General features: G+C 37.2%; 2 protein-coding genes across 4 annotated transcripts; one reads left to right on the top strand and one right to left on the bottom strand.

Moving 5' to 3' along the window:
* Positions 1-571: 571 nt before the first annotated feature.
* LOC114467408 (heterogeneous nuclear ribonucleoprotein A1-like) lies at positions 572-3,538 on the top strand. Of its 3 annotated transcripts, XM_028453663.1 has the most exons (11): positions 572-723; positions 1,157-1,273; positions 1,574-1,720; positions 1,812-2,022; positions 2,114-2,218; positions 2,292-2,345; positions 2,416-2,493; positions 2,568-2,705; positions 2,789-2,929; positions 3,008-3,071; positions 3,230-3,538. In XM_028453663.1, exons 1-10 carry the CDS (start codon positions 709-711, stop codon positions 3,064-3,066), a joined length of 1,065 nt encoding a protein of 354 aa, XP_028309464.1. In that variant the 5' UTR covers positions 572-708; the 3' UTR covers positions 3,067-3,071; positions 3,230-3,538. The 3 variants fall into 3 exon arrangements, with proteins under 3 accessions (XP_028309464.1, XP_028309465.1, XP_028309463.1); XM_028453664.1 differs by having other exon boundaries at positions 2,114-2,209; positions 3,008-3,538; XM_028453662.1 differs by having other exon boundaries at positions 3,008-3,538.
* A 2,494-nt stretch (positions 3,539-6,032) lies between these two features.
* nfe2 (nuclear factor, erythroid 2) lies at positions 6,033-11,202 on the bottom strand. The gene is made up of 4 exons (XM_028453470.1): positions 11,083-11,202; positions 10,932-11,010; positions 10,130-10,267; positions 6,033-7,354 (listed from the first exon to the last, which is right to left on the bottom strand). The coding sequence occupies exons 2-4, from the start codon at positions 10,977-10,979 to the stop codon at positions 6,110-6,112; spliced, it is 1,431 nt and encodes a 476-aa protein (XP_028309271.1). The 5' UTR covers positions 10,980-11,010; positions 11,083-11,202; the 3' UTR covers positions 6,033-6,109.
* Positions 11,203-18,765: the final 7,563 nt, after the last annotated feature.

Genomic DNA, 18,765 nt, shown 5'->3' with positions numbered 1-18,765 from the left:
AAGTAACATAAGTTATTCTGGCAACAAAACCTAAAACAATTTTAAATTTTTTCCATCATTTAGTTAAATGAGCTACTATCTTGGCCCATCATTATCGATTAGTTTATTAAACTAAAATGTGTTTGGTAATCATGATCTATCAGAAATAGTCACAATAACTTGCATTTTACAGACAAGTACAACAGACAAAAATGCTTTATTTAATAAATACCCTGTACCCTAACTAGTTAAAACGTTTTGACTTTTTTTCACTGCCTCAAAGGAAGCAATGAATCAGAAGCCAACTTCACCTCCGCCCACCTACACATTTAAAGGCTTTAAAAAGTATTTGCTATTATGTGTTTTCCACCAGCGTTTAGCAGTCAGCTAAATGACCCTGCTGTTTTATTAGTATTATAAAACATGCTAGGTAAAATTAAAATATCCGACTATAAATTGTTTATCGTGATGTACAATCCGATCGTTTGTAGCACGGATACGTTTGGCACTAAATGATTGGTCGATACAAATGATTGATACACACTTGTCCAATTAAAACGTGATTAGACCTGACGACAAACTGCAGCGGGAAGAATTGACCAATCAGTGCGTGTGTAGCCTGTGTATTTGCCCTCCCTTTACCATGGTTTAGAGCAGACGGGGCTTTGTCTGCTCAGTTCGCCTCCGTTTGTTTGTGGGCGAGAAGGTCGCAGGAGAAACCTTCCAATTATGTCGGGTAAAGACGTGAGTATTGATTCCAATAAGGTTTTATTTGGTATTTCGTCAACGTGTGTGCGTTAATTTATAGATTCAGTAGTAGAAATGACGAGGGCCTGCTTTTTCGTTGCAGCGCTTTGCGGTATTGTTACGCCGCCATTTTATAGTATCTCTCACCATGTGGCTTTTGTGTAATATCAAGAAGAATTTCAGGTCGCCCACAAGTTCATCAATTGTGATGCTAAATATGTATTCACGACATGTTTAAGCGTGTTTTAGTTCATATTAATGGTTAGTTTTGAGCTAGTGTAGAGCGCAGTTGTGTTGCATTACGGAAATGTTAATGGCGGCCATGCCGCCACCTACACGCCTCCTCTTGATTTGCGTTGCGCAGAGCTCCGGTTACTGCTTATTCCATTTTGCGTTACTGTTTATTTACTGCAGTGTTTATGTTTTACAGGTTCCACGCGAGCCTGAGCAGCTGCGCAAGCTGTTCATTGGAGGTCTGAGCTTTGAGACCACAGATGAGAGTCTGCGGGCCCATTTCGAGCAATGGGGCAGCCTCACAGACTGCGTGGTAAGGCATCGATACTATAAACCAGTGGTTCCCAATCCTTTTTGTCCCGTGTTGCCCCTTCATATATATATTTTTGTCAAATCATGTGTACCCCCCCCCCCCCATTGCATTAGCACCCTTTTTCTTAAACCCCTAACTGTCTCAAACATTGGTTCCCTAAGTTTTATTCTACAAATTCAAAACAAATGTAACTTAAAGTGGATTTTAGTTAATCTACAACTTTTGATTTCTTGAACAGTTCTGTTACTGAATGCCAAAGTAATTACATAAAAATCTCTAACTGCTGTGCTTTCACTGTAGGTTATGAGGGATCCAAACAGCAAGAGATCAAGGGGATTTGGATTTGTGACATACTCATCAGTGGATGAAGTTGATGCTGCAATGTCTGCTCGCCCCCACAAGGTTGATGGAAGAGTGGTGGAACCCAAACGGGCTGTTTCCAGAGAGGTGATTATTATAGCGGAATGAGGCTAAAGTATTAGCACGTGCACAGTTAGCTTGTTATGTAGTATTAAACTACTAATGTGTTCAAATCTAGGACTCAAACCGACCAGGTGCTCACATCACTGTGAAAAAGATCTTTGTTGGAGGCATCAAGGAAGACACAGAAGAGTCACACCTGCATGATTATTTTGAGCAGTTTGGCAAGATTGAAGTGATCGATATCATGACGGATCGCAGCACTGGAAAGAAAAGAGGTTTCGCCTTTGTCACATTTGATGATCATGACGCTGTGGACAGGATTGTCAGTAAGTACAATTTGAAAATGTTCAATCTTTACAGCTTACTTGTTCTGAAAATCATGACTTGTTTATATATATTTTTAAATCCACTTTGCAGTCCAAAAATATCACACCATTAATTCTCACAACTGTGAGGTGAGGAAGGCGCTTACAAAGCAGGAAATGCAGACTGCTGGCATGGGAGCTAGGGGAGGTGAGTTTGGTAAAGACAAAATCGTCTTTCGATATTTGTTTTTAGTACAATGGTCAACTCAAACAACCTAATTGTTTTACAGGTCGTAGCAGTGGTGGACGTCCTTATGATTATGACAGAGGCTTCAATCAGGGGGGTAAGACATCTGAGTTAATAATAAGATGTTAAAACTTGTGAAATTAACTCCAAATCTGCTCACCTTTTAGGTGGAGGCGGCGGTGGTGGCGGCGGTGGTAGGGGTCGTTACAATGATGGGCCCTACAATTGTAATAATAATGATGGAGGCAAGTAAAACATTATTTTCCACAAGCTAAATAATGGCTTGGGTTTTTAATTGTTTTTTGTTTTTTTATTTTAGGTTATGGAGGTGGGCCCGGAGGTCCAGGAGGCTATAATAATGGTGGCAATCGTGGGTATAACCAGGGTTACAACCAGGGAGGTGGAGGTGGTGGTGGTGGTTATGGCGGAAATGGTTATGACAACAACAATGGCTATGGTGAGCATTCTTTTTTTTTTTTTTTTTAAACAGCTTTCATTTCCAGACACCATGTTCATGACTGACTGCTTTTGTGCTCTTAGGCAACTGTGGTGGCGGTGGTGGAGGGGGCGGCGGCGGCAATTACAACATGGGCCATTACGACCCCCAGTCTTCTAACTTTGGCCCGATGAAGAACAACTTTAACAGTGGCGGCGGTGGTGGCGGCGGCGGCAGGAACTTTGGTAAGTTTAATTTGAAGGCTTTGAATCCTCTTGGCGGCATTGTTTTTTTGCTCAATGCTTCTGCTGTTGACTTTGTAGGTGGCTATGGTGGTGGCAGTGGCTCAAACAGTGGTTATGGACGCTCAGGCCGATTTTAAGATTGGTAAGAGGTTTACGACACTTAGTTTGATATTGTAAACCCTGGTGTTACTCTGAAGGGAGTCATTAAGTTCAGATAACTTGAAGTGAATTCACTCTGGATGTTAGGTCACTGATGCAGTCAGTGCTCAGTTAACAATGTTGTTCCATATTGTTCAACAGGACTGATTACTTAGGAGAGGAGAGCAAGGAGAGGAAGAGAAGTGACAGGGCAGCTGCAGGTTTACCTCCTAAATCTGCTCAGCCAAACAGTTGTGGCAGGTTACTGCTGCTGCAAGAAGAGATGTACAGTAGAATTCATGGAGGGCCTTCATTTAAATGTTTGTGTGGTTATGTTTTCCTTTACAATGTATTTTTCATTATCTGTAAAGTACAGATCCATAAGGTTTTATGTAGAGCTCCAATTCTGGTTTTTATTTGTATCTGTCAATACAAGCTGAAATAAAGTACTTTTCAGTTTGTTTTTTTTAATTCTTAGCCTCTTGAATGTTTTTGGTGAAGGTGAAGTTACAGAAAGCCTTTTGCACTCATCACACCACAATAAATAAGTCAGTAAGTGCTGGTTGAGGAATAAAGGGCTACCACCATAAAGAGCCCATCACTTGGTACGAACTCTACCCTGGTCTCGGCAAAGATCATCTGGAGGATGCTAGCTTACATGCAAAGTCTTCTTGAGGCTAGCCATGGAAGCAAGCTGAGGGAGAGACGTAGCAAAACCATCGCCAGGATCAATGAAGCAGGGGAGAGTGAGAGCAGCCTGAGTCTAGCAGGCAGCAGCTGCCAAAAGGCTTAAGTGCTTTTTGTGGGTAAGACCAGACTTCTAAACTACCGATAGTAACTTGCTTTTTGTCATTTAGCCTGTAGTGCGTTATGTAGCCAAGTAATGATTAACTGTTGACAAGTTTTACTGCAATTGTTTGATTGGTTATAAGCCTCTGCCCATTGTAACCAAAGGTCCAACGCTGCATGCTATCCAAACAAATCCTTAACGAAGTTAGAAAATTGCAATTTACTAACTCTCATCATTTTTTAGGTCATGACCTCATCAAATGAGGTGCCCATACCTGGACTTCTGTGATGGCTTGAATGAGGTGAACTTACAAACTTCTGCACATTAGCATATTTACTTTAGATTTATCTTAACTTGTTTTTTTGTGGTTCTTTCTTACAGATGGGTTCAATGGCTGCAGACGCAGATGGAAACATTTAACTGCTGTGCAGTTTTGTTTTTTAAAAACTTTTATTAAAGTATTTTTTACACTAATCTGTGACGAGTCATGTTTTGCTATGTATCGGTTTCATGGTACCAAGCTCCAGACATTAGTTTAAAATACTCTCCTTTAGGGCAAAGCAGGTCGTAAAATGAGATGCACTGATTGGTATGGGGCATGTCCATTAGGTGTATTCAGTTGAAATTCTGTTAGTTATATGTATATTAGTTTGTCCATCAATTAATTAATGCCACTGAACCCTATCTTTCTGATGATTTGAACCATTTAGATGACTAAATGTAAGTTGTAAATAGTATATTGTGCTTTAGTGATTTAAAGTTTTATAAGTACAGTCTTTATTTGAAGGGACAAATGCATAGACATAAGACAAAGATGTTCTACACCAGAATATAGGTAAACTGCAAGTTTCCATCTGTAAGTCCCTGGTTACCAGTATAAAACATGAAGTGCATAACAGTAAAATGTTGAGTGAAGTGGGTTTTAACCTTACTGGTTCCTTCACATGAAATATCTTCATACTTTAGTCTGACTTCATGAGTAATACAGTTTTTATAATAAACTCAAGCTTAGAAATCATTCACTGGAGGCTGATGGTTAAAATTCTAGTTTGCCAAATGCTCAGCTGCTATTTCCCAGAATCTTTAAGCAAAGCATCAAATCAACCTTCATATGCCCATATTTGAAAGGATTAAAAAAATCATTTCAGTTTATTAGACTTGTGATTATGTATTTTATTTTTTTTTACTTTGAAGTTATTTTAGTATACCCTAAATTCATTTAAGCTTTTCTCCAAAGCTTGTTTGTTTATTGCAAATTGGTCTGCATTAAAGTTTAAACTTGTAACCCGTGGTGGTTTTGACAACAGATTTAGTTTTAGCCAGTCTTTTGACTAAAACATCTCACTTTATGTAAAAATTTGGTCTTCAGAATTTTCAATTTATCAGGCTTTAGTATTAATCTATATCAAGTAAAATATACAGCATACAAGTTCATGCAATTTTTAAAAGATTCAAAATTAAATAATCAACCTGATGTTGAATGGTATTGATGTTTGAAAAAAGACATATTTGATATAATCAATACATATGATCACGAGATCTAATATAGTTTGTGCACTCCACCAAGTCTAATTACTACTAAATAAAACTGATGCTGATTCTAATTGAATTTTCTCCCATGTGACTAATGGTTTAGTTTTTATTAACATATAGTCTAGTTATTGTCACTTGAAAAATGTAGTCCACTTGAACTATGATGCAAATTTTTAGTCAACAAAATGAACACTGATAATACCTAACTGAAATTTAGAGTGTGACACGTAGAGAAATGATGCCAAATTATTCCAAAAGAGCCAGGCTTTGCCAGTGCAGTCTGCAATGCCACTTTGGTAGATGTAACATTCACATGTTCTACCATATGCTACTTTTGAATAATATAGTTTTAAAAATGTGATCTAGAAATTCACTTATTTCATATTCTCCCTTTATTTGTAAAGAATAAAATAAAAGATAATTCTAAAAGTTCCCACCTCAGTGTGGCCCAACAATTATTCACATACTGTCTATTGCATAGTAAATATATGGTTTTATTGATGGATTAAAATGCTTTTATTCTTTTCTTACAATATTAACAACCCAAGTACACTGGTATTTCAGGAGAAAATGACAGATGCCTTTATTTTCCATGTTGGTTTGAGTGATTTATTACTCATGTTGACTTGTCTGTTGGCCTTACACTGGGTTCATTTAGAAAGATGGACCCCCTCTCCAACATCACAGAGAAGATTAAAATGGGCATTTTAATGCTGCTGTCACTGCATTGTGTGAGGGACTAGGTAAAATTGTCCATCCGGTGTTTGCTGTAGAAAGTGTTCATCCATTGAGTATGATTGACCGTTTTCATCTCTTAACTGAGTAAACACCTCTGCATAGAGGTCTGCAAGGCAACATTTGATAAAAGTCAAGCTGTGCTGGAACTCCAGGCGTTCCTGCACCAGGTTCTCTCTCTGGGCCTTCAACTGGTTCAGCTCTCTCTCCAGGTGAATGATGCTTTCAAGCTTCCTCTTCCTGCAGTTCTGAGCTGCTACCTTGTTTTTTCCTCTGCGTCTGATGTCTCTAACCAGGGCCATTTGGGTGTCCGTGAGGGTATATTGTGTGAGGAGCTCATTAAAGTCATCCACAGGAAGATTAACTATCTTCTCCATTGGGAAAGGGATTTTCAGAGCTAGGGCCCGGCGCTCGTCTCGACTGAGGGAAGCAGTAGTAGAGATGCTTTGTTGTTGCTTGAGCGGGATTTTCTGTCTGCTGGTCATGGCAGCTTCACTGTACATGTTGCATAAGGCAGAGGTTTGACTTTGGGTTGTCACTGAGCAAGGCCTTGGAGTATGTCCTTGAAAATGAGATACACCTGGTTGGGATGAGACACAGGGTAAATGTGGTCCTGTTTGCAAATATTCAGTAGTTTGACTCTGACATCCGATTGGGTAAAGTGTGTGTACTTCTCGTGTTTTGCTAATCACAGAATCTGGTTCACCATCACTATATGCCAGGCTAATGTCTCTACTCTGGTAATTTAGTGCACCACATGCTGGATTATCAGGGGACGCTAAAGGTGGGTTGGAATCCAAGGATAGACCAGAGTCCGACTCAATATCGTCAGTGTGGCCAGGCTTTCCCGTTAGTCCTTGTGTAGTCCATCGCAAGTTGCGGTCAACAACCTGGGAGAGGCAGATGTTTGCTCTCCTGTGCTCCTGAGTAGCATCTGACATGTCCATATAATCCCTCAGAGCCATGACGGTGGGTTGTGAATGTGAAGATGTGTGGAGCATTTTTTGAACGTGCTGGGGTTCTGTGTGTCCATACATGAGGTCCTTGTTGTTGGTGCTAACCCCTTCAGAATAACTGCCGCCGTAGATGTTAGCGGAGCTCAGCTCACAAGAAGCCGGAGGGCGGTGTGGAAGGGACGATGCGGTTCCGTACTCTCCCACAGGTGCCATCGGCTCCATGGTTTGGTACTGTGCTGTTTCGTACGAGCCGCCACTGGTAGCTTCAAACTCCTGTTTGAAAAACACACCGTCAGGAAAATCAGGCTCAAAATGTTCTGGCACTAAAGCATTGAGTTGAAGGCACTAATAGAATTAGACACGATACCAAAGTAGCTTCCTCTTCCTCCTATGCTGCTGTGTACAGTGTATATCAACCCAGGTTTTGGCTTTACATTGCACCATTGCCGTTTCCAGCTATAGACATTCTATGCAATTGCATAGAGCGCAATGATCATAATAACGATACAGTAGGTCCAAATGTATTGGCACATCCATTAGGATTAATCTTTCAATTGAGGAACCAATCTGACAAAACTTAAAATTTCATAAAGATCAGTCAATTACAAACCAAGATTTGAATTTTTGAAATTCAGATAAGGATTTTTCAAACTGATCTAGAATCTGTATATTAACCGGAATCCCCTCTAAAATCTTCCATGGCGTAGGGTCTATCTTTAATTAAAAATCAAAATCCATTACTTCTGACTTAATCCTGCTAACACAAAAACAAAAGCATAATTAAACGCTGGTGAAAATGTTGCCTCCTTACCGGAGGTAAAAACTATTATCGTTAATTTTAGCTACTGTTTTTAAGGTTCAATTATAAGTCAAAATTGTTGGACTCCAAAGTCTCGCTGTGTAGGAAGTCTGCCGACCGGTTTTATGGGAGTCATCGACATAGGTACTCATCATTCAGCATTTCGTGGACTATTTTTGGATTAGGAACAGAAACTGGGGGCCCCCCAAACATCATATCTCTTCGTTCCCTACAATGCTAGAAAGAGCTCTGGATTGCAGTTCTAAAGAATTTACTTTGCCCACTTCAGTCTGCCACCTGAATGATTCTCTAAGATGTGATCAAGTTTCACATCGAAACAGGAGGCTTTTGTTTGGTCCAAGAGGCTCATAGTATACCCCTATTCAAAATCTCTCAATCCATGAATAACTTTAGATTAAGATTAGATTATCATTGACAAGTTCACATTTACGAGCTCCTGTACTCAAAAAACATGTTTCACGTACATTTACACAAATTTATTTTTACTTATGGGCTGTTGTTACAACTCAGGAAAGATTTTTGGACCTATATTTGTAGCCTATATTTTTTACATATACAGTAGAAAAAAACGGCTATATGTAAAAATCAAATATTACATGTAGAGACAGTACATATATGGTAAACAGAATATAAAATTCAACTTTTTGGACTATTATTAATAAAACAATTGGCAACGTTTTTATGATTTTCTCCAAAATAAAACTATTTAGGCCAATAAATATAATCCTTTTCCCCTGATTTAATGTTTACTATAACAATTACTAGGAGCATTTTGCTCTTCCCCATAATCCCTTGATTGGTATCAGTTGCCTGATATCTCAAGCTCACTTTTCTGTCCAGCTGCATTTCTTTTAGTAAATGCATAAAAAGATATAAAATTTCTAGTAACAGGATATATGCGCTCACTGTTTTTTTTAAAACATTAAATTACTTCTGTAATTTATTCTGTTATTCAAAATAAAAAATATCATGTGGTGCGGCTTTAAAATCCCTTAAAATCTATTTAAATGTATTTTCTGCCCTATTTTAGTTATGTATTTAGTATTTAAGTATTTCTATATTTATTTTCATCAAAATATTCATGCAAACCTTGCTGTTGATGCCCATTTTTTGATGCCCAATATTATGCAGTGAAATCCTTATACGTCATTCACCCAATTACAAAAATGTAACAAAACAATTCATTAGCAGGCCAACTCACAGCTTCTGTTTTAGGGTTTCTCTTTTTCTTTTTTAACAGACCACTTTTTAAAAGTCATAGTTTATAACACTTTAGCACAGCTGCAATATTTTATGGTGGGGTGATTGTAACCTGACTTAATTCCTGCAATAACAGTTGTATATGAATGTCTCTTGTTAAAACAGGGTTCCTATAGCTTCAGTCAAATTCAATTTCAAGACTTTTTAAGATGCCACATCAATTGCAGAGGGTCAACTGTCGGGCCCCAAGTAAACACACAAACACGCACACACACGCACACGCACACACGCACACACACACACACACACACACACACACACACACACACACACACACACACACACACACACACACACACACTAAAATAGTCACAATCAGTCCAAAAACACAAGATGACTACAAAACTAGTCAGAAACAACAAAAATACAAGTATTAAGAAAAAATCTCATTTCATTAAATTTACATTTTCCCAAGTTGTTTATAAATTTTAAAAAAAAATTATTATTTTGAAATGTTAGACTAATTACAGTAATAAAATTATACTTAGCATGTTAAAATTTAAGACTTTTGAAACATTGATTTAAGACATTTTAATGACAGTTAAGGCCTTGTTTTCTTTTATTGTGAATTCAATGCCTTTTAAGACGTTTTAGTAAAAGCTATTTCATTATCAATTACAAAATAACTGAACAACAGAATTATTGGTGAGAGTGCGTGGTTGATGCCATGCTAGTACAAAACCTTGCATGAACATTAAGCTGATGAGGAAAACCAGAGTAGAGAGAGACCAATAAACATCTCACAGAGAAAGTTCACCAAGTTGCCCTGGGAATCAAAACTGGGTCCTTTTATTGTGAGGCCCTTGCATTCGTTTTTAGACTCACCACATACAGTACTATCAATTTCAAGAATAAAAGTAAGAAACACTTTTGCAGAAAAGGACAGATTAATAAGACATATTCAAGATTTTGAAATAGAGTTATAATAAGGTACAGCTCTGAGAGAAATATCGTATATATTTAGTTACCTGCAGCTCTGTGATGGCCATCAACTCCTGCCACGCCACGTCCATGTCCGTATCCTGAGGAGCTCCATGAGACCTGAGCCCAGGGAGCATAGTGGTCATAGAGACTCCTCCACACAGCCTGCCTGGAGCTGCTACTGCCTTGAATTGCACAAACAAACCAAATCTTACAACGGAAAATTTAGAATAGGCTTGGATTGGTTTGGTTTATTGGTCAGAGTCAGAGCATAAACATTGTACAGTAAACTCTGGTCAGACCAAGGGAAGAGGGGCAGAAGCCTTTTTTATAGTTTATATTTAGCCCCCCCCCCCTTTCCATTTTACAAAATACAAAATGAATTGATTTTCAAAGCAAAAATAATATACATATACAATATTTATTGATAATCAAAGCAAAAATAATATACATATACAATATTTATTGATAATCAAAGCAAAATAATACACACACACAATAACATACATGTACAATAATAATTGATAATCATAGCAAAAATACATACATACATACATACATACTGTACGTACATACATACACACACACACACACACGCACACACAAAATATATTATACATGTACAATATTAATTGACAGATATGCATCTACTTTTCATGGTTGTGTTTAGAGATGGGCTGTTTCCAGTTTAGATCACCTCTAAGGAGATAACGCCATATTTAGCAAGTTGGAGGGAAGTAATTCTCGCTGTACCTTGATCCACCATGTCCATAAATCTTAGTTTATGAGCAGATGTGTCTGAAGTAGACTAAATATCAGTTTTGTGTCATGTTCAAGTGGCTCACTTACCTCACAGGTTCTCCTCAAAGGGAGAACAAAGTTTGCAGTTGAACACATTCAGGCAAAACTTGAGCTGCGAGCCGGGAACCTGGTAAAGACACAACAAGATATTCACAACCACGAGCTACTACACAGTAACACATCAGCAGGTGGTACATACAGTGTGTATGACAGGCCAAGTCGCTCCAACACGCATCGCTAATACTAAAGTACATGAGTGTGGACCTGCTGGTGCAACATAAAGTGACTGTTTTGGGTGTTCGTTTCAAACATAATTGGTTCAGTTGAGTTGAGTTGACTCCGCCCATCATCTATCCCAGGGTGCAGCTATGCCAACCCCTGATAAGACAATCTACGGGAAAACAGCATGCTCCACAAGACTGACAGGCCCCCGAGGAGTGCTTGGGAAATGTTAGTGTATCTTCAACACATCTGTTGTGAGAATCTTTGAACAATGTTGTTTCATTTTAAACTCAGCTGCTACTTTATTTTATCCACAGAATGAGTTTGAAAGGAACAAAATGAAAGTAGGTTTTACCAGCCAAACACTGTCACATCAGTGAGTTATCCTTCTCGCTGTATATATTTAGTCAGTGATGTGTGTTCTGCTAAATTTTAAATGTTATCTGTATTTTGTTAAAATGTTAAAAACATTTGCTCTGTTATCAGTAATGTACACCACAATATAGGGTCGCCTAATCTCAAAAACAAAAGTCTGACACTATTTTAAACAAAAACAAAGTTGTCCACAAATAAAAATAAATGATTAATGCTAATGAGCTTGTAATGATAGAAAGGGACAGTAATATTTTAAGCAATATTGTTTGTTGTTAACGTCAAAACAGAAACTACAGACAGAAAATAGCAATAACTGACAATATCTTTGGTATTGTCAGTGAAAATCTTTGTTTGCTGCTCGGGTGATTAAACTTATTAGTAAAGACAAATATTTATGGATTAGTTTTAACGCAGTAAAATGTGTGTAAAGAGACCAGCCTTTAATACTGGACAGATAAACTATCTTTTTTTTAATGACTAAGCCATGCTTATTGTCAGAATTATATTTTCAACCCTATTTCCATTGCCCAATTCATTGAAATATTTCTCATTCATAATTTCCTTGTATTTATTTATTTTTCTGTTTTTAATATACAGAACAGAGCCAAAGAAATAATTCTTAATTGCAGCTCATTTTTATCAGTAAACAAAAAAATGACTCAATAAATTGGTTTCGAAAAAAGTAAAAATAATGATTATATTTTTTAATTAATAGATGAAATTAAATGTGGAAACAAAACTATTAACAATAACAAATTAATGTGTGAATTTACTTTACTTCATTATCATAATCCATGTTGATTGATATTTTGTATCATATTCTGTCACTCAGCTGATAAAAGTCAGTATTTATGTTAAATCCTAATCTCACATGATAGCATGTGGTGAAAACACAATGACACATGAGCAGAAGCAAGAAATGAATGAACGTACCTTAGCAACATTTGCTGCGAGTAAAAAAGGCCACTCCTGGAAGTCAGAAAAACAAACTGTGAGTGCTGAGCCTTCAATACTTCCTGCATACATATACATATACTGTATGGTTAAAATGTAATGTTATCTAGCTATATTAGTAGATCACTGAAGGTGAAACACTCTTGTTTAACTAAGAGTCTGTCTCTCTGTGTTCGGCTTCACGTCCTGCCACGGCCATAAATGGGATGGCTCTGTGCAGACAGTCTTCCTGTAAAGCAACCCACACCAACTTGTTTTCACACTCTTGTACCCTTAATAGCACTCTTGCACCCCAACCTCCAAATTTCCCTTTTGCCCACATGACAAAACCACAAACCAACAGTCTGGCATGCACCACCAACATCATGCTGTAAAGTCCACAGTGAAGTTCCACGCAAAAGCAGTTGATTCTAAATGTTTCACTGAACATTACCATAAACAACAGAGTTAAATGAGTGAAAAACAGCAGTCTCCGTCCTCCCAAAGACCTGATGTGAGGAGTGTGATGTGGAGCACCTGAAGTGGGAGCTGACACTGCAGTGGAGGGCCCTGTTCAAGGCAGAATTGAGACTTAGTTTAGCAGAAATGGAATGTACACCCTCCGACAGGTAAGAAAGGACACATTGTTCCTCTATCTGGCAGAGCAACTGCCAGGGGAGAGAGAGGACCAGGGAGAATAAGAGGGAGCGTGTCTTACATAGCAAGTGACCATTAAAATCCACAACGAAAATCCCCTCATTGCCCTGACCCGATGCACAATGCACGGAGAACAGGGAACACACACGGCACATGCTTCATTGTGCTGCATTTTCACTCACTGATATTAGAGGTGTGAAATCTGAACTGGTTCATACATAATGTGTATTAATTAGCTCAACAAGATAAATGGCATCATCTTCATCCCTCATCCATCCATCCATTTATCCATCTATTCACATACAGTAGATGACAGTAACTTAGTAACTTAGTAATGCATTACTTTGATATTACAATTTCCAAACCAGTAATCAGATTAAAGATACTTATCCAAGTCAATTCAATTCAACTTTATTCAAATAGTGCTAATTACAACAAAAGTAATCTCAAAGCACTATCAACATATAAAATTCATAATAAAAAAAGGAAAAACCCAACAAATCCACATGAACAAGCATAAGCGACAGTGGGAAGAAACAACTCCCTTTTAACAGGAAGAAACCTCCAGCAGAACCAGGTTCAGAGGTGGCAGCCATCTGCTTCCACTGGTTGGGGTTCATGGACAGAAGGAGGAGGAACAGAACAGAATAGCGAGATAGAACATCAGAGTTCCTCAGACTAGTTGAGTCGTAAATCACAGATCAGGAACTGCCAGCTCCAGCATCAAGACACCTGAAACAGAAGAGGGAGAAGAGGCGGGGAGAAGGCACTGACTGCAGAAAAACATGGTTTTGGGCTTTGTTCCTAGTGGTTAGGTTAACGTCTACTGTGTCACTGTGCATTACTATTTGTTTCATTATTAGTATTATTGTATTTTGTTTTATTTATTTGTCGGCAGCTGCTGTAGCTAATAAAGTAATTTCATTCATTCATCCATTCATCCATCCATAAAATTCCCTTTCCTCAGATTGTTATGAACCACTAGAGCCTTTGAGGTTGTTTTTTTTTCCCCAATATATCATGTAATGCTTTTATTCTGAAATAATAAACTAAAAGTATATTTTGCTGTTCCAGACAGTTTTACAAAATCACAGCATCTAAAGAATGTTAAATGTTTTGTCTGGTCTGCAACAACGTCCAAAGCCACTGATATTTAAGTTTTTTTTGTACATTGTTCTTAGAAGGAAAAAGTAGGTGGCTGAGAGAGTCAAGAAAGGTGAATATCTAGCGGGAATCCAATAAGGGACTTCCCAACCGTAGTTCCTAGCACCCAGCCCCTGACTCAACCACTGTCTCAGCCTGCCAAAGAGCACCCTGTTATTATTGCAACCACAGCGGTTTTAAATCTGGACAAAGTTCCCAGGTCAACACACATGTTCCCATGTTTGTGTTTGTTTGCCTCAATTAGTCTTTCACATCTATGTTCTCCAACTTGTCTGTGCTTTTTAGGGTGATCACTTTACTCTATTTGCACCTCAGTCTTACAAACAAATCTATTTTAGAAACAGACTACATAGGACATTTTTATGCAGGTTTTTGTTTTGTCCACGTATGAAAAATCCCCTTCCCTGTGTGTAAAAACGGGAAATTCTTGCTTTTGGGAAAAGAAAATCACTGAACTGAACGTTTGTTTATTTTATGCAATTTATTCTTCTAATTAGTTTTTTTCATCCAGAATATAATAAAAGGTTTAGGAACATGAACACAACTGACTATTCTCTTGTTAACAATTAATAAAGCATTTGGCAGTATTTAAAATAAAAAGGATATACTTTTTATTCATTACAGTGTAGTGTTCAAAAATACAAAACAGTAGGGCTGAAAGAATATTATCTGTTTCAGATAATATTTGGTCCCACTTAAAATTAGAGTAAAATGTACTCTATGACGATTATAAACTTTTCAGAGTTAATTCTACTCAATGTAGTGCCAAAATTAACAATGGAATGAGTGAAGATATTAAACACTGGCATTTGTTCACACTGTTTAGAGAAATATAATAACACTATGGAGCTAATTGTACTCCAAATGTAATATTTACAATTACACTCTAAAGTGTAATAAAATATTTGACATATTTCTTCTCTGTAATATAATTCTATATGCTGCGATGGGCACCAGCAGACCCCAGTAACCCTATACAGGAATTTTTTGAATAATCTAAAATATGTGGCAAAAAGGTCATTATTTCAAGCTGTCCAAAGCAAAGTTGAGAAGTTTAATAGTTACTCAATGTTTAGCTCTTCTGAAAGCAACATTTTACTGCATATACAGTACTTGCTGCTTCTAGCGGTCTTTGTTATTGGCTCGGAAATAATAAACACAATGTTGGCTACATTGAAGCATACATTCAAAATGAATAATAGTTTTACATTTTTTTTTATATGAGCAGTCAAAACAAAATTAGCATTCAGACATACTGTACACTAAATGTATTTTTTCTACAGTAATGAGGAACTTGAACTTGCAACATCACACTTTTGTATGTCTTCATAATTCCACCCCTTATCTCACAATGTGAAGATTAAGATCAGGTTTTGAAACAAAAGTAACACATTTTGGATAATCATCTAACGCAGATCGTAAACCACTGGTTGAAGTAACAATGTAACAGACAGTGTGAAATGAATATAGATGTCTTGGCTACAATGATTTGGCTATTTGAAACACTTTGGAAACTGGTCTATAAATGCTGCTGTCATAGGTTCATGTGTTCATAATGATAATAGTAATATTAAAAAGTGGTAACACAAAGGCGGAGAGGTGGGTAAAGGAGGATGTTGAGTGGCGGAAGCTCTGCTGTATGCTGATAAAATAACATTGGTTTGGAGGAGGGGAAATGCTAACTGCTGTGGTCACTAACATACTGTATGCTGTGCTGTGTGAGAGAAAGCAGCATAATAATGTGAAAATACCAAACCTGCAGTATCCTCTTTTTTTTTAAAAAAATATTTACAATAAGTATATTAAATAAATGTAAAAAAAATATACAGTAAACTGTTGCAGTAATCTATTGGTATTTTACATTGACTATATATACCAGTGTACACATCTATTAAACCTGTATGCTCTTTCAGATTATTGTATGTCATCACAATGTAAAAAAAAAAACAATGATATACCTAAAGAATTACTAGGAGATGAAAAATCCTGTCTTATTTTATAGTTTATTAACATTTCCATCAACCTTTCATGGATGGCATCAAAGATTTTACACGAGCCCACCCTATATTGCAAAATCAAGAAATGTATCATCATAATAAAATTTCTTATTTCAGTTGTTTATTGACAAGGTGCAATAAACACAGGGAAGAGTTTTTGTAGGCTGGGCTACCGAACTCATAACACACTCACTTTATTCTTCTTCTTGTTCTTCTTCTTGTTGTTATGTACACAAGTTAAACTCACTACTCCTCTGTTATTCGTGAACGGATCAGGCTGAAATTTGGTAGGTATAATCTATGGATGTGCACACATCGACGCTCGGAGCCCGATTTTCAATTTAGGGCCCAGGTGGGCCCCAAGGGGCCCCAAAAGAAAAAAGCAACCCAATGTCGATTTCTCATATATTTGCAACTCAAACATTACAACGGTTGGTAGTACCAAATCATTGGCACATACCAATATATAAATGGGGCCCATTACCCCGTACGTGTCACAGGGGCGCCTGGGTGCCCCATTTTCAACTGACTACTCCTCCGTTAGTTTTCCTTAGATTGGAATGCAGTTTGGTATGAATACTCTATAAATTAATATGATGATATGCTCGGGGCCCTTTTTTTTAAATAAGACCGGGGGCTCACACCCCATTTCCGATAATTTCCCAATTTATGGGAACATAGTCGTGTGACATATTGTTTTAAAGGCAATTCAACGTAGATTACGATTATGCTTCGTACAATTCAATTAGGGGCCCGGGGGCCCAATCCCCTTTTTTGATAATTTTTATTAAAGTCGTTTTCCTATTTATTTGTGAATGAAATATTGCAACACTTGGTGGTACAGAATCATTGACACATACCAATATATGAATGAGGCCCATTACTTTTTATGTGCCTCAGGAGATATTCTATGAGCGGATGTCAACAGCCTCTAGGAGACCTTTTTCCGGTAATTTCTAAATTTATCGGAATATAGTGGTGTGATATATTGTTTCAAAGGCAATTCAACGTAGATTATGATTTTAAATTGCACAATTTAATTTGTTTTACTTGATGGAACAGAGTCATTTCACTGAATTCTCGGGAACGTGGTACGTGCTATTCGGCGCAGGCCATAGTTCAGTAGAACTTGTTCGCTCACAACTGACACAGAGGTGATATTTGCTTTGTACAAGGTGAAACGCTTTGACTGAGCACTTTGACTAAAACTATAGCAACGGCCACTTCTTCTTTTATCTGAGCCCTTTTAATCAGGAGCCTTGTGAATAAAGCCTGTGTCTCAGGATTTGAAAGAGATAAACACGGGAACAAAGAAAATCTAAAAATGTGTTGCTTTCATATGAAATCAAAATCTGGTTTTACTATAAAAAGATAGTAAAATGTACCGTAATAATCCCTCACAAACCAATGCACTCATCAGATTGGTTCTGATTGAATGCGTGTTTATGCAAGTGAATATGAACAGAATTTTCCTGGACACGCTACATGTTTCAGTTTTTTAAACCTTACCAATGTGCACCTGTGTGTGAACATCGGTAAAGCAAAGCGCTAAACATCAGAGACAGGTCTCACAGGAACACACACTTAAAACGTGTGACTTTCTTTTGCAGAAGTGAGAAACAGCTTCATTTGCTATGCAGAGGTGTCTTGAATTTTAATACATTTACTTTCTTCCCAAGGCAAGGAAAGGCAAACACAAGGCAATTCAATGTGCCTTACATGATTAAAAGTTAAACATTTTGACAACAATAAAAAAAAATCTCCCTCTAAGTCATACGCAGAAGAGAAAAAGAGTGCCTTTAACTTGGATTTGAAAAATTTCCCAATAGATGCTGATTTCAGCTCTGCTGGCAGTTTGTTCTACTTATTTGCAGCATAACAACCAAAAGCTGCGTCAATAAGTTTGCTGTGGATTCTGGGCTCCACTATCTTTTTCTGACCCGTGTCCATAGATCTAAGACAGAGGTGTCAAATTAACAGATATCAGTCTCAGCAGGATCTTCACTTTAAATGTATTTTCCAATTTCTATTTAATTAAGGGAAATATTATTTTTTCTATATCTTTATTTCAGACTCGGGGTCCATAAAAACCCTATAAACAAACACGAAATCACAAATTATGTAATCATTTGGTTTTTTTTTTTTATGGACTTCTGTTGTCATTTTCTGCATTTTTGTAGGTTTTTGGCTCATATTGTGTATTTTTGTTGTCGTTTTGTGTTATTTGGAGTTTTTGTGTATTTCTGTTGTCATTTTGTTCAATTTTGTAATAGTTTTGAGTGTTCCTGGAGTATTTTCAGTTTTTCTTTCTTTTACTTTACTTTTTTGTAATGTTAACCTCAAGTGGCCCACGAATTTTATGTGATATAAACAAGTAATTTCAACATTATTGTGCCCTAGTTTGCACTTCTACTTATATATCAAATACTAAATATGTAAGAAACCGACTATATCCAAGCAATAAGTGATAGATCAGTCCCAACAGGATCTTCACTTTAAATGTCCTAAAATTTGTGACCAATTTCTATTTAATT

This window comes from Gouania willdenowi, chromosome 7 (assembly GCF_900634775.1).
Source record: "Gouania willdenowi chromosome 7, fGouWil2.1, whole genome shotgun sequence".
NCBI classification, from domain to species: domain Eukaryota; kingdom Metazoa; phylum Chordata; class Actinopteri; order Blenniiformes; family Gobiesocidae; genus Gouania; species Gouania willdenowi.
This window is presented reverse-complemented; position numbering and strand designations above follow the sequence as displayed.

Bases quoted from the DNA above. Each gene is read 5' to 3' on its own strand.
- nfe2 (XM_028453470.1), bottom strand. From the start codon at position 10,979: ATGTGTTCAACTGCAAACTTTGTTCTCCCTTTGAGGAGAACCTGTGAG. The intron at 10,268-10,931 runs GTAAGTGAGCCA...GTGCAATTCAAG, and splicing joins CTTTGAGGAGAACCTGTGAG to GCAGTAGCAGCTCCAGGCAG. The intron at 7,355-10,129 runs GTAACTAAATAT...TTTTTCAAACAG, and splicing joins TGGCCATCACAGAGCTGCAG to GAGTTTGAAGCTACCAGTGG.
- LOC114467408 (XM_028453663.1), top strand. The intron at 2,219-2,291 runs GTAAAGACAAAA...ATTGTTTTACAG, and splicing joins AGCTAGGGGAGGTGAGTTTG to GTCGTAGCAGTGGTGGACGT. The intron at 2,494-2,567 runs GCAAGTAAAACA...TTTTTATTTTAG, and splicing joins TTGTAATAATAATGATGGAG to GTTATGGAGGTGGGCCCGGA.